Consider the following 18,874-nt stretch of genomic DNA (forward strand, 5'->3'; position numbering starts at 1 on the left):
ATAAGCTGATAAGAATTGATCCGATACCTACAAGCAAAAGTTTATTTGTCTGAATTTATCCAATGAGAAGACTCTCCAATGCTTAAGTTAGTCAGAACTTTGAAAATAATCGAAAAAGAGAGGGAGAGAATTTTATACTCTTGATTGAACTTATCTAAGAGTCCCCTTCTTTCCTTTTCATATAAAGGGGAGATAGTTGATGTTACTTGAGTTTTCAGGACCCACTTAGAGTATTCAATAATAGGCCCAAAAAGTTTGTGCCCATATTGTGATGACCATCATGGACGGTTATTATGCATATTCCGATGAAAATTTCGGCTCACAACAGGAATTCTACGGGATTCTATTAAGCTGTTCTCTTCTTCATTAAAAAAGCTCGTTGATTAGTTGATTCTGTCGATACTTCATCAAGGTGGCTCCTCAGTAGGCGACTAAGGTCGGGAATTAGGAAGACGCCACAATAAAGTTTACTATCTTTTCTTATCATTCAATCATATTCTCATAGTTTTTCATCAAGATCAAAGTGGCATATCCGATACCATTTTAACAATTTAGACACATTCAACCACAAATTGATGAGTTTAACATTAATGACGGGCGAGTTTTGTACATAGAAAAAAAATCTTTGTACTAGATATCACAAAGTGATGGATATAATAACTGAGAATTGGTATTTCTACTAGATATCACAAAGTGATGGATATCATAACTGAGAATTGGTACCTTATATAAAAAATGGTTGATTGCTTTTTTGATGCAAAAAAAAAATGGTTGATTGTTGAATTGCCAATTAAGCATTAATAAATTTAGGCAACCATTCATGTGCCATATAATAGACATCTCAAAGTATTTTCCCTAATTAAATATTCCAAACTTGAAAAATTTTATAACAAAAAATTAATACCATATATGAAGTGTGGTAGATTTTCTTTTTTTATTGGTACAGAAGTGTGGGAGACTGTTGAGTGGCCAATCAATCATTAATAGGTTTAGGTAAACTTTTCATGCGCTTATAATGGCAATTATACATATGCCAGTAAAGTTTGTAACATTTTTAGTCAGAAAATGAGTGGCGGAAGAGGCTGCCGATTTTGGGCACCGATGTACCTGGGCATCAACGTACCTTCTTTGCAACCTTGCTTTCAAACTCGCGCCGCACGTGCTCTGCTTTAATGCATGAGGCATGAACGAACTCTAGAGCCCAGCAAAAACAATTCCACATGTAGGAGCCGCCGCTACCTAACCACGAGAAAACGGCTTCCGAGGACGTCGCGATTCGGGACCACCGATCGGACGGCCTGTATTACATGCACCCAAGGAGCCGGTCTGCCCGTGTTGACCGAGAAATTATTGTATGGACCAGGGAAAATCTTGGAGCATATGCACGGTGGATAACGCGCAATCGGCAATTAGTGACATACAAGCGGTAATGTGGCGTGTTATGCACCGTGGGATTTAGGGGGTCCATTGGATCTGGCTTGTTGACCCAAATCGAGACAGCGAGACAGGAGTCAACCGACCAATCTAGGGGGCGGTCGTCGTATTTGCGATGCCGGTAGGGGGTATTTCGGTCATTTCGGTTTCGTCCACGACCGGTCCGTGGGCTGCGCTCATGTTCCAAGCGGGAAACTCCGAGGACGAATAAAATCCTTATCTTTCGCCTCGTGAAAGAGATAGCGAGCGAAGGGAGGGCGAGCGAGGGAGAAGGGAGAAAATTTTTAGAGCGGAAGGGGGGAGGAAAAGGTGGGATTTTTATCCACGGGAGAGCGGGAGAGGGGGACGGAAATGGAGGACGTGAGACGCACCACGGCATGGGTCGCGAGCCGCGCTTCGCACGTGAAGGTGGACTCCTCAGGTGCCGCTTGCCTGCCTTGTCTCCTATGCGAACTAGGGTTAGGGTTTAGAGACGTGGTTCTTGTTCTTTGTTTCTGTTGTTTGTGATGATACCTGAGGGAATGAATGCACTTAATCTTCCTATTTTGGATTATTTGTGTCTAAGCGTATCGCTATGTGGTTTTGCTCTGTTCTTTTTGTTTATTTTCTTGGTTTTTTTGATTTTTTCTTTGAGGGATTTGGAGTGAGAATACTTTGTTGGAGGGAGATTCCGGTAATATTGATGCAAGATTTGGAGGTTTTTGATTGGAACTAGACCAATCTTTGGTATTCTTTCTTTCTTTTCTTTTTTTCTAATATTTTTATTTTTGATTCTGTTTCTGTTTTTAGATTTTTTAGGATTTTCTGATGTTTAATCTTTGAATAAATCCTTTTTATGAATTTATGGATTCCTTCGGTATTATGGAATTTCAGAGGAATTTTCTGGGCAGGGATAGTTCTGGTTGTATAGATATTCTTCTCTTCTTTTGTCTTCTTTTCACTCTGAATGGTCTCCCAGCATTTATATGGATGGTGATTTTTGTCATTGTAAAAGTTTTTATTTTTCCTATCTATCCCACTAGTTCTTCCTGAGAACAAATAGTATATGCTTTCCATGAATTTGACTTGAAAATATTGTTTTCAGAAACATTTTTTTTCCACCTTTATTACTCTATCATCAGCAAATAACTGTTCTGTAACATTTCACATCTTAGCGGATGTGGTTACTGGAATACTTCATTGTGTAGAAGAATTTGTCATCATCATTTGCTGCCTTACTGTTACTTGCCAACAGAGCAATGGTGACTTTACCACTTCTCCCTTGAATATGCACATGAACGGTACTTTAACATTCGTAAAACTGTAATTTTTCAGAGGTTAACAAAAATTTGAAGGCATATTGTGTTTTCTCCCATGGGCCCTTTCAATTAAAGTCATGTTGGACACTATTGGAATTGCAATTAAACACCAGACTCAATTCCTCTGTTTTTTTGTGTTGTTTACTCTTCGAAAAGATCTCCCATACTGCATGTTTTGTGAGGTACGTGAGTCCCTGTCAGTGATTAATTGAATCATGAATCATTACAATTGTTCCAGAACACCTCGCACACAAGACCATAGTTATTACCAATGTACGATGCTTTTTCCTGTTTGTAGCCACTCTAACACCATTAATATGCTGAGTAATTTCATGACACCAGTTAATAGGGAATCATTCAAGAGTTGGTGCTTCATTCTCCACAAGTGATGGTGGGAAATGAGAAAGAAGTAAAACATTAAAATGTTCAACAAGGTTTTACTGATGAAGATATTTTAGAGAATATTAAATAGGGTTTCAGGCTGCTGGTGATTCTGCATTTGTTATGTAAATAAGATTTTTCTTGTCCTTTTTGTTTATTTTTTTCTTTCTTTCTATGAGCTTCTTATAATCTACTTAAATTGATAAGTAATATCTAAGTCTTATCTTATCAATGTTATCTTTGTTTTTTAGTAATAAACTCAAAATGCTCTCCACTTTATACGTCTATTTTCTTAACTTCTCCCCTCTTATGGGTTTACCTAGTCCCTTTTTGCCAATGGAAGAATCATTCATGAAAGCTGACCATTCATTTCCTTAAACCTTCAACTGCTATCTTAATCTGCAGTTCTAGCATTTATTTGCCTTCTGGTCCCCTTGATTTTCCTTTGTTCAGTGATGGAATTGCTACCTAGTCCTTGATGCTACTTCTTTGTGATCAACTCTTGACCAGCTGACTAATGCGCTCTCAAATTTCTTTACATATGTGAACAGTGTACAATTTGACTCTTTTCACATTTTCTTAGTCACCGATTCTTTATTATGATCCTTTTTTTTTCTGGAATGATTATAGTTTATTGCACTTTGAAGTACAATTAGTATTATGCTAATCTAATTATTATGTAATTCATTCAATTTTCTTTTTTTGTCAGAACTGGAGAAAATAGTGGACAATATTAACGGTTCAATTCCAAAAGTTGAATGGGATTTTGAGGGTATTCATTACTTTGACAACGGGCCACTTACAGTCCAGTACCTATTTGTTTTGGACGCATTGAACTTCTGTTTTTGGCCAGGTATATTTTTCTTTTGAACAATTAACACCAATCCTTACATTCAACTGTCCTTTTTGCTTGGAGCATGTTATGTTATGGTGGATGCCATTTAAAGTGTTAGAAATTGGTGTTAGAACTGTGTTTATTATGTCTGACATTGAAAAGATCTCATTTCATTATGCTCATGTAGCTCATCATATACTAGCCTTAAAATTTTAAGTTGAGTGTTAAATACTCAGTGTTCTGAGGAAGTTGCATGATGCTGTTTGAGCAATTTGTGGAAATTTAAGGTTTTCATAAGATCCACAGAGGCTTTGTCCTTCCTTTTGGTTTTGTAGACCTATTTCTTAGACATCATATCCATTTTGTCATTAACATATATTCTTCATAAACCAAGTTATTCTTTTTATGGGTTTTTGCAGCTAGTTTCGTAATTCCTCTCCACATCTTTCATGGACAATCATGCTCGTAGCTCTATACACTTACGTGACTGATGTGGAGTCACCAAGTAAAATCATCAGAATTTGACAAGCTTTGCCTTGTGGAAGTTGCTGATATGTTCTTTTAAGCAAATAACATAGTTTTTTAATGTTGATTTCATTTAGCCCTCTTAGTAACTGGACTTTGCGATTTCTTCTTTTCATCCATGCATGTCAGAAGTTATAATTTAGTTATTGACATGGATTGACACATCATGTGCCAGCATGTCCCTGTTTTATGTGATGCATTGGCATGGAACTGCTTTCGTGCCAGTGTTGTGTGCCAATAAGTTCTTAGCATGGTACATAATGTGCCATATCATGCATGGAAAAACCACATTCTAATCCATGGTTATTAACAATGCTAGATACACAATCAGTTAGTTGTTTCTTCCCACTTTATTCATATGAAAAAATACTATTACTATGAGAAATGGCAAGGGCGTTATGTGTGCAGAAATGCTTGAAGTGTTTTGGTGGGACCATATCTGCAACTGTGGAAGAGCAAATTCAAAGAAGCATGCATTACGTCAACAGATCAAAGAGTGGGCAACAACTTATATTCTGTACAAGATCAGCAAATTACCCATTACCTCATCATCATGAGTTATTATCTTTGGCTTGCTTAATGCATTCTTCTTGAATGCCATATTGACCACAAGGCTGCTTGTGGTTGCCATCCCTTTACTTGATATCTTTATTGTTAGAAATAAAGTTTTAAATCCCATAGGATGGAGGTATCTCAATTTCTTCATAGAATGGGATGCCCCATTGTTGCATCCCATCTTGACAGCAGTCCCGGTTATGCATGTCCATAGATCTTTCTCCCCTTCTTTTCTTTCTTTCTTTCTTTTTTCTTTCTTTCCTTCTTTTCTTTTTTTGCTTCTACCTTTCTTTCTTTCCTTTATTTTTTCTTTCTTTTTTTAATTTTTCTTCTTCCTTTCTTTCTTTTTTTCATTTTTCTTTTTCTTACCTTTCATTTTTTTCCTTTTTTTCGTTTTTTCTCTTCCTTTCCTTCTTTCCTCTTTCTTCTTCTCTCTCGGTGTGGCTACATTTTAGAGTCCCAAACCTGTTCCTATCTTGTTTTCTCACAGTCATAGGAATGAGACTGGACAGCCAGCATGCCTCTAGTCCCACCGGGATGTAAAACTTTGGTTAGAAACATGTAAATATTTTAGGAATAGCAATTTGCTCAAGCCCTTGCTTTAAATAGAACTTTTCTTTAATGCTTCTTCTTGAGTTATCCAATCCTGTGGTTTTTCTATTCTAGGTTACAATTTTTGCTTCTTGAAGCAACACCTGTTGAGTGTGCTCCCCTCCTTCGGCCCCTTAGCCCCTTCAGCTTCCACCTTCTTCTAATCCTTAATGTCTACACTATTACATCGGGCACCTCTTTCTTCTTTTCTACACCTAAACCTAATGTGCTTACTGAAGTTTATCTTACTAACATTGTCACCTCATATCACCTCTCAAATTCTGGCTATTCATCCACCTTGATAATGTCACCCTGCTTCGGCATGTCATTTTGAGGAGAAGCATCACATACCTGATCATTATGGTTTATTCTTAACAAATTCTTGCTGATGTCTATGGTCTACTTAAAAAGCATGCTATTAAGCTCTTTCAACCAGCGGGCACTCCATTCCACATGTGAGAGCTCCCATGCTTGAATTCAGGGGTGGCATCATGACTGCAATTCCCAAAAAGAAAAAAATGACAATCCTAAGAGCTTTCTTTTGTGATGAATGTGACCATTCTGGCATACAAGACACCATGCAAGGAACAATACCTAAATCAAGAACTGGAAGACATCGAATCACTTTTCTTTTTCCTTTTTTTTTTTTGGTTAGAAATGGCTAAACAAGCTATATGATGTCCTTGGCATTGTTTATTATATTGTTTCTGAACTTGATTTTTTTCCATCACTGTAAACTTTGAAATTTAAAGTAAAGAAAACCTCCAGGTGACATTTAAAAAAATGCTAAGTTATGAATTATGGCAGAGTAAAAAACTCTATGGAACCTTTTCTTTGCCTTCATATGATTTGGACTTTTAATTTTATATTTGATGACTTCAGATTAGGATGTGAGCTTGGCATTGATATGTCCCTTTACTTACCCCTCTTTTTTTATCTGCTTTCTTCTTTGCTTTGAATATTTAATTGCAGCATACTGCTTAATGAGATCATGGAAAATGACCTCTGTCCTATATAAGCTGTTGGGATAATGACTACACCAGTACTTCAAAATTGGAAGCATTGGGTCAACCCCCCAGATATGTTTTGGGATGAGGGGGAGTGATTTCTTTTATTTTGATTAGCACACTCTTTTGTATGATGGATGGTTAATTCCAGAACCTCTGATGTTGATGTTAAATGAAGTCGTGGGTTATGATGTTATTGCCTGTATTATGGAATATATTATTACGATAAACTTTTATACTCCTCTAGTTGAATCCTCTCCCTTTTTCCCCCCAAAACTATCAGTCTATCCATGGTTTGTATCCCCACCTTGTAACAATGTCCAAGCTTCACAGACTATACCTTTCTATGGGAATATTTTCAACTCAAGACTTTCCATAAACTTTCAAGATCATATGTAATTTGTCTCAAGGACTGTTAACTAGGAGGAGATACTCAGCAAGGTAGGTGGTAGTTTGAGCAGGTAAAGTGCACTTGTAGCGTGCCAAGAACTGTGAAAATACCAAAACAGCATATTTTGAAACTTAAAAAGCTTAAAAGGCAATAGTCATGAGATCATTTGCTTGATGCTATGATATAATTTCTTTGACAAGAAAGATATTCAGCTGTGCAAAACATATCAAGATGCATGTTTAACTGAATTATGTTCTATTCAGCACTCCTTGCAAATGCATTGCTTTTTCTGCATTTAGTATTCAAAATATTAACTTTTCTTTTGTTTTTTCTTTCTTCCTCTTCTTCTTTTTTTTCCCCCAACCAACTGGTACTGATGTGATGCTCCAATTACTTATGCTAACCAGATAAGGATTTGAGCTATGATCATTTGGCTTTGGGCTTAAAGGCAGCTTTGCAGAATGACAAATCTGCCCTTGATGCAGATCGTCTACAGAGTTATAGTGGTATCTATTTTATCCTTGAACCTTGACTTCCTGCCAATCATGTACGTGAATTTTAGCCTTGGTCTTATTTTGGATATTTTTAAGGAGTTGTGTGCACTTGTAATGGTTTTTGCAAGAAATTACTGCATGAGAATTAGTATGTGGCTGTAGAAATGAGAATTAAATTGTCAAAAATGTTAGGTCCCCAATTGCGTGAATTGTTGAACTGGCCACGCCCACTTCCGCTAGAGGAGGAACGAGTACGGTTACTGCATGAGGTACTCTTCTCTTTGTCCATTCTGGGCAATTCAAAAATTAGAACTATTTGCATTTTTTCTTTGAACCATTATCATAGTACTTCTGTTCACTGATGTTTGCCTCTTAATCGTCTATCTGTTTGTGTTTCTATTTGCTGCATTTTATTTCCTAGATCCTTGGATTAGGGTGTGTTGATCATATTTATCTTTTCGAGATGCAAAGACACTGTTGCTTGCAAAAATAAGTTAATTATTTAACGAAGTTTCCAGTGCCTTTTTGTTATGGCTTTAATTACTTTCAGGTTGGACTGGAACTGGAGAGAAGCTTTAAGGGGGAGGCAGCCAACATTGTAAAGTCTTGTGGAAATTCTGCTGTCACTCTAGTTGCACTTGTTGCACGTCACTTTCCAGGTAAGCTTTTTTTATTGTTTGTAGTTGTCATTTCATTAAGTCTGCAGGTGACTTCTGAGAAGTTGATTGATCAGTTCAATGAACTCCACAGTAAGAAATTAACATATTTGCAAGCTGTAGATATCAGATAACATGTAGAGAATATTGAAAATATTACAAAGTTTGAACTTATAGGACACTTAGCAATGTTCTTTTTTGTGAAATAACGAAGCAAGCATGCAGACTCAACTGCTCCAAAACATTAATGGAAGAAAAAGCTTTCCAGATAGATCTGTTGTTGTGTGTATGGTGCCATTTAACATATTATCTTTTAGGTTCTTTACATCCAAGAAATTTCATATAATATTAGAAATTCTTTACTTTCAACTGGCAATCCATATGTTTGCACAAGGATAATGAATTAAATTGTATATGAATCTAATGGTAAAAGCTTCAAATTTCTGAAATTATTCACGATATCATTGACCAAGAATTACAGATGTGGTATTATTAAATGTTTTCTTAGCATTTTTACAGATCAAACTGTTGTTGTTATACGATGAAGTGTGTTTGTAGAAGATTTTTTACACTGGTTTTATAGGATATAGTGGCTTTTGGAAATTTATATTTATTGTTTTGGGATTATTGTAACATGCATCTGTGTATATGCTATTTTTAGTGAACGATATAAATAGAAGCTTCTCTTTTGTCACTTGTTTCCTTTTTGATTTTTCATGAGATAACTGTCAATGCTTTCTACTTAGCTCTCTATTTTAAGGCTTCTCGAGAATGAATCCATGACCCCAAGGTCAAAAATACTCTTGTCAACCATCTGAAGTTTTTCGGAGTCATGGGAATCTTCGAGCCTTTGTTAAGAATATCAAACAGTGGAACATGATATATGGAATCAATTTAGATAATGGGCAAAGGATTCATTTTGGAAATTTAATATTAAGCACATTATTATGGATTTGACTCTAATCTAGTTTTATATTTCAAATGTCCTCTTTTGTGAAATAACATGAACATTGTTCTCACTTGCATTTATAATTTCCATATTATGTCATGCAGCTATAGTCATTATGTTTCCCCCTTTGTTGACTTAATTATATTATTGAAGTTGGTTTTGATCCTATTACCTGAAAGCGTCAAATATTATTATTAGTTGAGCTACATGCTCCAAACTCTTTTCTTGAGTCTAATTTGTAGATAACATTTTGCTGCATGCATTTTTATCTGTTTATGTTTTTGGTATAAAATGTTGTCATAACTCTGGTATATTTTAAACTAGGTTTTCGAGATCATTCATTATACAAGGGTCACCAGGTTTTCTTATACAAAAGAGCACAAATTTTTGCTGCTGATTTATGGGGTGCCTTCAAGGGTCAAGGATATGGAAGATTCTACGACATGAGCTCCATTACAATATTTGCAGACTATATCATCCCTGCTGTACTCAGGAAGCTTGGCGTGCTGAAATATAGTTCAGCCTTATCTAACTCCATTGATTCTAATGATGAAATAGCTCCTGGTAGTGAGGAGGAAGTAGAGATACGTGCTTGCTCTGTTCATGCTGTGGAAAAAATGAGGGAACTCATTGAATCAAAATTCAGGAAGCAGGTATACCAATTTATTGTTCTAGTTCTTGTTTTTAATGTGTGATGTCCACTGTTAAGCATATATCGCATGCTTGCTATGCTTCATTTTAGTCTGACTAAGGTACTTCATGAGGTAATTTTTTTTTCTTATCATGTAAACTGAACGTATGCCACATACATTGAGATTGCAAATGAGGCTTGCCTCCCTTTAAAACTTCAAATTTTATATTTCAATATGAGAGATGTTGCAGTATTAATTTAAATGAAGAGAGATAAAGTAGGTTGATGAAGCACAAGAAAACTATTTCATACCTTGGCTCAAAAAAATAAGAGAGGTGGTTGGCGTCCAGGAATTTGCATATACTGATTTACCCTATAGAAGTCAACTCAGAACTGCATGGATAGCTAAAACTTCTTGAAAATACAATTCCATGGATTCTAGTTTTGTGTTTTTTCCTCTCATAAAGCAGATGGATCCCTTGGTATGGATCCATAGTATTTCCAGGTGTAATGGTGTTGGTAGCTCGTGCTGGTTACCCCTACGAAAGATGGTTGTCACCCAGCCATTTTTCTTTCCTAGTGTTGGGAGTCAAACCCTGTCCCTATAAATTTTGATCTCTTCTTATGAAGATTTAGTCAACCATAGAAAAAGGATGGGCTACTAGCTTCCAGATAGAAAGAGTAGCCATTTCCGTGTTTTGTAAACAGGATATTCTTTAGAAATGTGCAACACCTTTCTCACAGAATATGAGTTTTGCGAACATTATAATTCTTGGGTAGCAGAGACTTTTTAAGACGTTTCAAATCAAATTTAGAAGGATCATTTGCTGAGGGTTTGTGGTGTTGTCAGCTGCATACCCTCCCCATGGGTGAAGCATTCAGCCTCGAGATTCTTATCACCAAAACGAAGGGGAAAATCAAAATGGTTCTGATTTGAATTCTGTTGAAGATATGCAGTTCACTTAGGAAAAATCTTGAGCTTACTTAGTATGCTACTTTATTTTTCATGTTCTATCACGACTGTATTGTTTTGATATCTACTTTATTCTTTAGCATTATAGGAGAATTGACACTACAATAAACTTGGGTTCGGTTTCTACTTTATTAATAGCATTAATTTTTAAAGTAGATGAAATAACTAGTCTCCAAATGGATCTTCGTTTGCAGGTTCTGAGTGTAGAAATGGATCTTTGGCTCTGGTCCTGTGGTGTTCAGAACCGTTCTTTGCAGCACCATCGCACACTTTCAATATACTATTGAGTAAATATGAACCTGCATGCTATGGTCATGAGTGGTTTCTCTATCCTGTGAAAGACAGATTGAGTTTCTTGTCTGATTTTTGTAGCTAGACTTTGTCTCCTGAAGGGGTAAATTTTGAGGGTATGGGTGTTTTAAAACTAACATTTTGCTAAATAGTAACCCTGGAAGGATCGGAAATTTATGGTCTATCTAATGAAAGAGAACACTTGATTTATTTGCCAGTCAATCTCTGATGAGCTGGGACAATTTCGGAGCATTCGGCTGAGCACTGATGTATTTTATTGATGTTTGCTGGATGGTTGCAAACATTCGGATATCAAAATCCATCATTGCTAGACCTGTCCGAGGACTAAAATGAAGTCCATTCAAAAAGAAGGTTGGGCCAACTTAATTGCCTACCGTCATCCAACCCAATTGTTGGTCCAAGATTCTGCAAGGCATCGGGATACTGGAGTAGATGGTGAGATGAGGTCTCTTGGGATATAACTTGCAAAAAAATTTTGGTCAGAAGTTGCTCCAGTGGAGAACCTCCAATGCTCAAGTTAGAATTATCATTCAATAGATAGAGGAGCGTTAGAAATAGAGTAATGATGTATTTTTTTTTTAAGATCTTTTTGGATCTTTTTTTATGGACGGAGGTCATTGTTTTAGTTGGTAGGTTGGTTGGCACGATGTTGTTTGGTTGGAGCACAATTCGCGTGTAGTAGTGGAACTATCGTTCGAGATTTTCGAGATATGGCGGTTGTAGTTGTCTTATTAGTTTTACGACAATTGTCGCCTGGCTGGTGTTGAATTTTGAATTGACATACCAACTGGTACCAATGAGCTGAGAACTGGTCAGTTACGATCACGAGTTGAATGCCTCATGCTACTGTCAGATGAGGAAGTCAGGAACTAGAGACCCGCTCTAGTCAGCCGGATGTGATCGGCTGACGATCATCTTTTGATTGGACTGAGCTGGTCATTCGGACATATTGTCAATTCATCAGCTTAGCCTATGGGAGTCGGTCGCGAAGAAGACATCGACGGTCGTGAGTGAGAGTTATTGGACGACAGTCGGTGGGCTTTCATCTACTCAAGATGCGAAAAGATAATAGGATGGATGTCGAGAATCAGTTGGTGATAAAATGACAATGGTTACGGCCGACTAGGGGTCAACGAGGGCTCAACAGGTGGGCTTGTTAGGTTTCAATATCCTGAGCCTTGGGCTTCTTCATATCATCGGTCCGTACAAAATTTCTCTCAACACATGCCCTCTACTCTCGAGTCCAAGTTTTGGTTAGGCGAAGAGAGTATACCTACTCTCTTAAGCCAAGGATATGAAAAGACCTTTCAGTTGATGGGACGTGCACGACTTTTGGAGAAAAAAATGAGGCGGCATGGCTAAACCATAATTATGAAATTAAATGGGCGTCTTTTCAAAATTTTCATTTTGGAAGCGTCGCTTCGATTTGCCCAACTGGTGGTAGCGACTAATTAAATAGGAAAGTGCCACGCATACCACGCACTATAGATTGTTGGTAGGAGATGGTTTGATATCTGATGATTATCTTCTCTCGACTATAAATAGGAGAAATGCCTATTCTGGACCCTTCGACTGTTTTTAGGCCATTCCATTCTCTTTTTCTTTTCTCTGTTCTCTTTATCGGGGTTACTACTGTGCCAGACTCATCCTTCTTCAGATTTTTCTTTGCTGCAGCCTTCTCAAAATAAGAGATTCTTCTTTTTGTCCATATTGCGATATTTCAGAGTTGCTTTTGAAGGTATTTTCTTGCTACTTTATTTTTCTATCCTTTTTCCTTCACTGTCATATGGGTTTTCCTTAATATCCTTTCTTCGTCCTTCTGTCTTCTCTTTCTAACTTTTCCTTTCTAGACTGCCGTTTAGCCTTTGTGTTTGGAAATGGTTGAACAGAGCGAGGTCGGGCCTAGCACCTATGGTTCCATATTAAATCCGGACGACTTGAGTTGGATACAGATTTGGTATGAAATTCCTTCGGACTTCAATGTGGAACTTTTCAGGACTGGTGATCGGGTAGATAATCCACCTCCCGATCGGCTCGGTATGTATGAGGAAGTGCTTTGAGTAGGCTTGAGATTTTCTATTCCTCCATTCATTCTTGACATTTTTCGCTTCTATGGCCTTCCCTTTGTGCAATTATCCCGAGCTCCTTCAGATTTGTTGTAGGTTTTTTGGTTATCTGCGTTATGGCTAACGTTCAGCCATTTGTCTCCTTTCATTCTCTCTTCATTATCAAGAGGCATTCGTATGTCAAGGACTGATGGTACTTCTCTTCTCAAAGGGAGGCTTCTCCTTTGATAAAGGGTGCTCCTTCCTCCATTCACGGATGGAAGGAGTGATTTCTTTTTGTTTCAAACCCCTCTGTAGATGATTGGGATTTGCCAAGCTGGGGTCGGCCAGAAGCTTCCACTTTTCGATTTTTAAAATTGGGGATTGAGGAAGAGGGTCATTTCAAGACCCTCAGGGACTTCAAGGCTCCATCCATAGAAGAGCTATTGTCCAATGAAGCCTTTTATAATGCGGGGCTCAATCAGGCCGACCCCAGGGGTGAGTAGTATGGTCATCTCCTTTTCTTTTTTCTTTCTTTTTATATTTCTGACCGTCTTTTGGTGATTGCAGAGATAAGGCCTGAGGACTTAGCTAAGTTGAAGAGGAATCTTTCAAAGAAGAGAAATGCTCTGACATCAGAGGGTGCTCCCAAAAAACTAACAGTCCATCGTCGAGAGGCTGCAGACGAAATGGCCTCATCGATCAAGGCCACTGTCATGCTAGTGACTGCTACTTTTTTGGGTCTGTCTCCGTCAGCCGTGGCTGCCACCTTTATTACTCAGGTGCAAGTGTCTTCGCCACCCGCTGCTCCTACGTCGATTCCACCTGCATCCCCTAGCGGAGTTGGGGTTTGGCCGTCAACAACTGTAGGTCCAAGCAGACTACTTCCCCCGGACGAGTAAGTCGACTCTAATGCTCGTCTTTGCACCATCTTGGAGGATGCGACCTTTGACGATCGAAAGGTTATCAAGGAGTTGATTGAGAGGACAATGCTCCTAATGGAGTTGAGAGAAATTGGCGGCATGGATTTCGATGATCTGCAACTATGACTACCATGCATCAGGTACTTCCTTTGCTCTTTTTTTTATTCTTTTACTTTTTTTTCTCCTCTTCATCTCTCTTTCTAACATGGCCTCTGTACAGATGCTTCATTTCTTAGTCAACCTACTGGGCCACACGCACAAAGTAGAGATGATGAAGGATCTATGTCGGCAGGCCGAGTCTGCCGTAGTGAAGGCACGTGTGCAGACCGAAACGGCTAGGGGAGAGGTGGAGCGCCTGAAGGAGGCGCTAAATAAAACTAATGCTGATCTTGTTCGGAGAGAGAAGGAGCTACGGAGGCCGCTACCAAGATCATAGAGGCTGAGAAGAAAGTCGAGGACTTGATCGCCGCAGCCAGGCAAGAGGCCGAGGAGAGGATTGTTGAGGCTTGTCAATCGGCCATGGAGGCTTTCAAAGTTTCAGTAGTTTTTAAGCAGGAGAAAGCTCAAGCGGTTGATAGCTTCAAGGCATCAAAAGGATTTTATGATGCCATGGTCGTGTTCGGCTAGGAATCCTTCAACACGGAGTAGGAAATCAGATTCGAGAATTGCCACCGTCGAGTTGCCGCTCGAATCCCTGAGGCCGACCTGTCCTTCTTGGATGAGGATGAGGTGGAAGAGAAAGCTGAAGGGACGCTTGCCATTGACATGTCAGCTCCGGGGATGACTCCTTCAATTGAAGTGCCCTCGGGCCCATCGGGGGCCGTACCAAGCTCCATCGATCTTCAAGGTGAGGTCGGCGAATGAGATGCTTTGTACTTTTTCTTTTCTTTCCCTTCTATAGAAAGGTCATTATTAGTGGAACGAAGTTTTGTCCATTTTTTAAATTTATGCTATCCTTCTTTTGTTTGTTCAGTCAAGTCAACATATCTTCGGTGGTTATATTTCCTCAGTTTTAGTCACCGAGCCCTTACTAGCAGCTTCAGCGGTAAGGATTAGATCTCGCATAAGTGATGTAAAGAAGATGGTCAAGGAACTAAATAAGAAAATCATTGTCCAGAAGGAGCTGTCGAAGACTAAGAAGGCACTCAATGAGGCTTCAGTGAAAATTGATCGGTTAAAGTCGACCATTCATCGGGATGTCGTGGTGCACTCCGTGAAGATGGCTCGATTGACAACTGAGTTTGTAAAGCTATAAAAACTTGTCGAGGATACCACCTGGGGTGTCACTACCAAACAACACCATCTCCATAGTCAGCTCCATTAGGCTCAGGGAAAGATTTCAAAACTGGAGTTGTCGGAGGCTACTGCTAAAGAAGCTAGAGGGTGCTTCGCCGATCATATGGCGTGGCTCTAAAAAGATCTTCATGTTGTCCGAGAGAAAATTTTTAGGCTTGAGAATTCAGGGAATGCGGTTGTCGAATACAGACCAAGGGAAAGTCGACCAATGGTCATAAGATCCCAGAGCCTAATCGAACAAGGATTAGCGGACCCTACACTCCAGACGATACGGTTCAACGTATATTCGACACGTATTACACGGCTGGCTTTTGGACGTGTAAGAATCAGATCAGAGTAGCGTTCCCAGGGCTAAATCTTTCCAGCTTCTCGTCCAAAGGCAATATTGAGTCTTCCAACCCCCAATATAGGTCTCAGGGGGTGGAGATCCACGAGCTCGACTCTGATGGTGTCGAGATCTGTAAGACAGTTCTCGACGAAGCTTCGGAGGTCAGGGTTGGTCATGACCTCATTTGATAATTTTTGTTGTCGTCCTTTATAGGTGACAATGTTCTTGTAATAATTTTGTAAGTGCAATAAGATTTTCTTACGTCGTATTTTTTCCTGCTCTACGATGCTATTTGCTGTCATCGCCAGACTACTTCATATTGAATTTCAGATGAGGAATTCTCAGTGCTTGTCATGTCGACTGCTTCCTGCATTAATTATGGATGGTGCTTCGTAAATCCTAACGTATTTAAGATGGATGTGATGCGATTGGGCACTGATTCTAGGAAATAATGGTCGCTACCTCCTTCGATGGAGTAAAATTTTGGAAAATCACTTGAAGCCCCATGGGGATGTACCGTGTGGCAATGTAACAGTCTGCAAAGCATTGCCTAAGTTTGTTGTTGAGGTTGGGAGGACGTGCCATTTATGGCATAGGGAATAGCTGTGCCGTAAAGGCCGACGATTGGTGAATAGTGGAGGTGCTCATACTTATATAGTGGGATTGATGGTTGGCGAGAACTTCACTTTCCATCCTTCTTTCCGTAACACCTACAAAAATTTTGTCTCTTCCACCACCATATTGCCCTCAAAGAAATCCATAAAAGACCTGATCAAGGAGAGGAGGGCGTCGTGAAAAAGGCTCTTTTGTCCAAGAAGGCAAAGAAGGAAGGGCCCAGCTAGTCCTCCTCCTTAGGAACCCCATCTGCCCCCTAGCCTTTGCTGCCTACCAGGGATGAAAGTGCCTGAGCGGATCCCCTATGCGGTCTGCGAGTGCTGCATCAAGGAGTACAAAGTTTTGATGGTGTTTGAGGAAGACGCCACCGGCATTGCCACCTCGGCCTACATCTTCGGCTTTGAAGACTACAAGGTCCGCTTGGGACGGATGTTGCCATAGCTAGATCTTTGCTACCTCCTCCTTGGCAACAGTGATGAGGGGGTAGGGGCATTTTCCTTGAATGAGAAATAAATTCCTCATCCATCCTTCTTTTCTTTTTTTTTTTGGACGGTGCTCGAGGCACCATTTTCTTGTACATATTTTTAATGAAAGACTAAGTTATTTCCTCTCATGTGTCATTTGTGCATGTCATTACTGATTGGTTGTTTCTTATCAGGCCAATCAAAGGCCATCTTATTTTGATTTAAAGCTGATCAAAGGCTCCTTCAGTCAGACCAATCAAAGGTCCTCTTCTTTTAATTTAAAGCTGATCAAAGGTTTTTTCAGTCAAGCTGATCAAAGACCATCTCATTTTAATTTAAAGTCAATCAAAGATACCTTCAGTCAGACCGATCAAAGAACATCTTATTTTAATTTAAAATCGATCAAAGGCTCCTTCAGTCAGACCAATCAAAGATCGTCTCATTTTAATTTAAAGTCGATTAAAGGCTCCTTCAGTCGGACTGATCAAAAGCCATTTTATTTTAATTTAAAACCAATCAAAGGCTCCTTCAGTCGGACCGATTAAAGGCTGTCTCATTTTAATTTAAAACTGATTAAAGGCTCCTTCAGTCTTTTAGAGTTGTAGGCTAATGAGTAGATAAGAGACCATTTTCTTGGAGAGTAAGGATCTTATTAATGCTGTATGCTACATCACTGATAATTTATTCGAAGATTTTTCAAATTTCATGGTCAGGAGAGCAGAGTTCTATCTAGTTGCTTCAGTCGGTAAGTTCCTGGCCGGATGACTTCATCTGCTTGGTATGGATCCTCCCAGTTTGGGGTCAGCTTACCGTATTTTATAGGTTGAGAAACTTCTACTCTGCACAGGACTAGGTCGCTGACCCTGAAGACCTTGTTCCAAACTTTGGAATTGTAGTATCGGGCAACCTTGTGTCGATGAGCTATCATTTGAACTCATGCTTTTTCTCGAGCTTCTTCAAGCAAGTCTAAGTTAGCGTATAATCTTTTTGAGTTGGCTTGCTCATCATAGTTCTAAATCTGTGCTGACAGGACCCCAATCTCAATAGGGATCACAGCTTCTGTCCTAAAGGCCAAACTGAAAGGGGTTTCACCTGTTGGAACCATTGGCATTGTTCGATATGCCCAAAGCATATGGTAGAGTTCGTTGGTCCAAGATCTTTTGACTCTATCTAATTTTATCTTCAGATCCTACAAAATAGTTCGATTCGTTATCTTGACTTCTCTATTTGCTTGGGGGTGAGCCACAGAGGTGAGATGATGTGAAATCTCATGCTCTTCATAGAATTCTTCGAACTTAATCCTGATGAACTGACATCCATTATCAATGATCAGTACTTGAGGTAGACCAAACTGACATATGATTGATTTTCAAACAAAGTCTGTCACCCTTGCTTCCATGATGTGAGCCAATGGTTTGGCCTCTATCCATCTAGTGAAGTAGTCCATGACGACGAGCAAGAACTTGCACTGACTTGAGGCCTATGAAAAGGGGTTGAGGATGTTCATCCCCTATTGTGCAAAAGGCTAGAGGGCGCAAATGGGGGTGATTGGTGTTGCAGGCAATCATTAGATATTGGAGTTTCTTTAGCACTTATCACATCGCATAAAATATCAGTCGTCCAGATATCTTCTTCATGAAGGGAAGCAGTATAAGAGATCTTATTCCCTACCTCTTCTCAAATGCCTACGACTATTAGAAGCTGACAACGCATTTAGAGAAGTGCATGAAGGCATTTACGGAAGTCACATCGGAAAGAGAGCACTAGCTTAGAAGCTCCTTCGGTAAGGCTACTATTGGCCAATTATGCAAAATGATTTCAAGAACTATGTTATTTTTTGAGCATCCTTCTGATCCACGGGTAACATCCCATATTAAGATAGCTGACTAGTGGATCAATATAGAAAGGTTCCTCATCTGTCTACATTATGGTCATCGGCTCTTCAATGCTTGGTCGGCCCATTACTTCGAAAAAGACATTCTTGGGCAACTCGAGTGCCGCCGAAGTCGCCAATTTAGAAAGTAAGTCGGCCCTAGAGTTTTCCGACTTGGTTACCTATTGGATTTTAAATTTATCGAATATGGACACCAAGTCTCTGACCTTCTGGAGGTATTTCACCATGTTCTCTCCTCGGGCCTCATAGTTGCCCTGAATATGCCTGACGACTAGTT

At 39.2% G+C, this 18,874-nt stretch overlaps 1 protein-coding gene across 2 annotated transcripts; it reads left to right on the forward strand.

Moving 5' to 3' along the window:
* The first annotated feature begins 1,677 nt into the window (after positions 1–1,677).
* LOC105058053 (uncharacterized) lies at positions 1,678–11,228 on the forward strand. Of its 2 annotated transcripts, none has more exons than XM_010940832.4 (7): positions 1,678–1,855; positions 3,823–3,966; positions 7,425–7,523; positions 7,704–7,780; positions 8,062–8,170; positions 9,441–9,769; positions 10,915–11,228. In XM_010940832.4, exons 1-7 carry the CDS (start codon positions 1,786–1,788, stop codon positions 11,005–11,007), a joined length of 921 nt encoding a protein of 306 aa, XP_010939134.1. In that variant the 5' UTR covers positions 1,678–1,785; the 3' UTR covers positions 11,008–11,228. The 2 variants fall into 2 exon arrangements, with proteins under 2 accessions (XP_010939134.1, XP_010939133.1); XM_010940831.4 differs by having other exon boundaries at positions 1,682–1,842.
* Positions 11,229–18,874: the final 7,646 nt, after the last annotated feature.

This window comes from Elaeis guineensis, chromosome 15 (assembly GCF_000442705.2).
Source record: "Elaeis guineensis isolate ETL-2024a chromosome 15, EG11, whole genome shotgun sequence".
Taxonomy (NCBI): Eukaryota; Viridiplantae; Streptophyta; class Magnoliopsida; order Arecales; family Arecaceae; genus Elaeis; species Elaeis guineensis.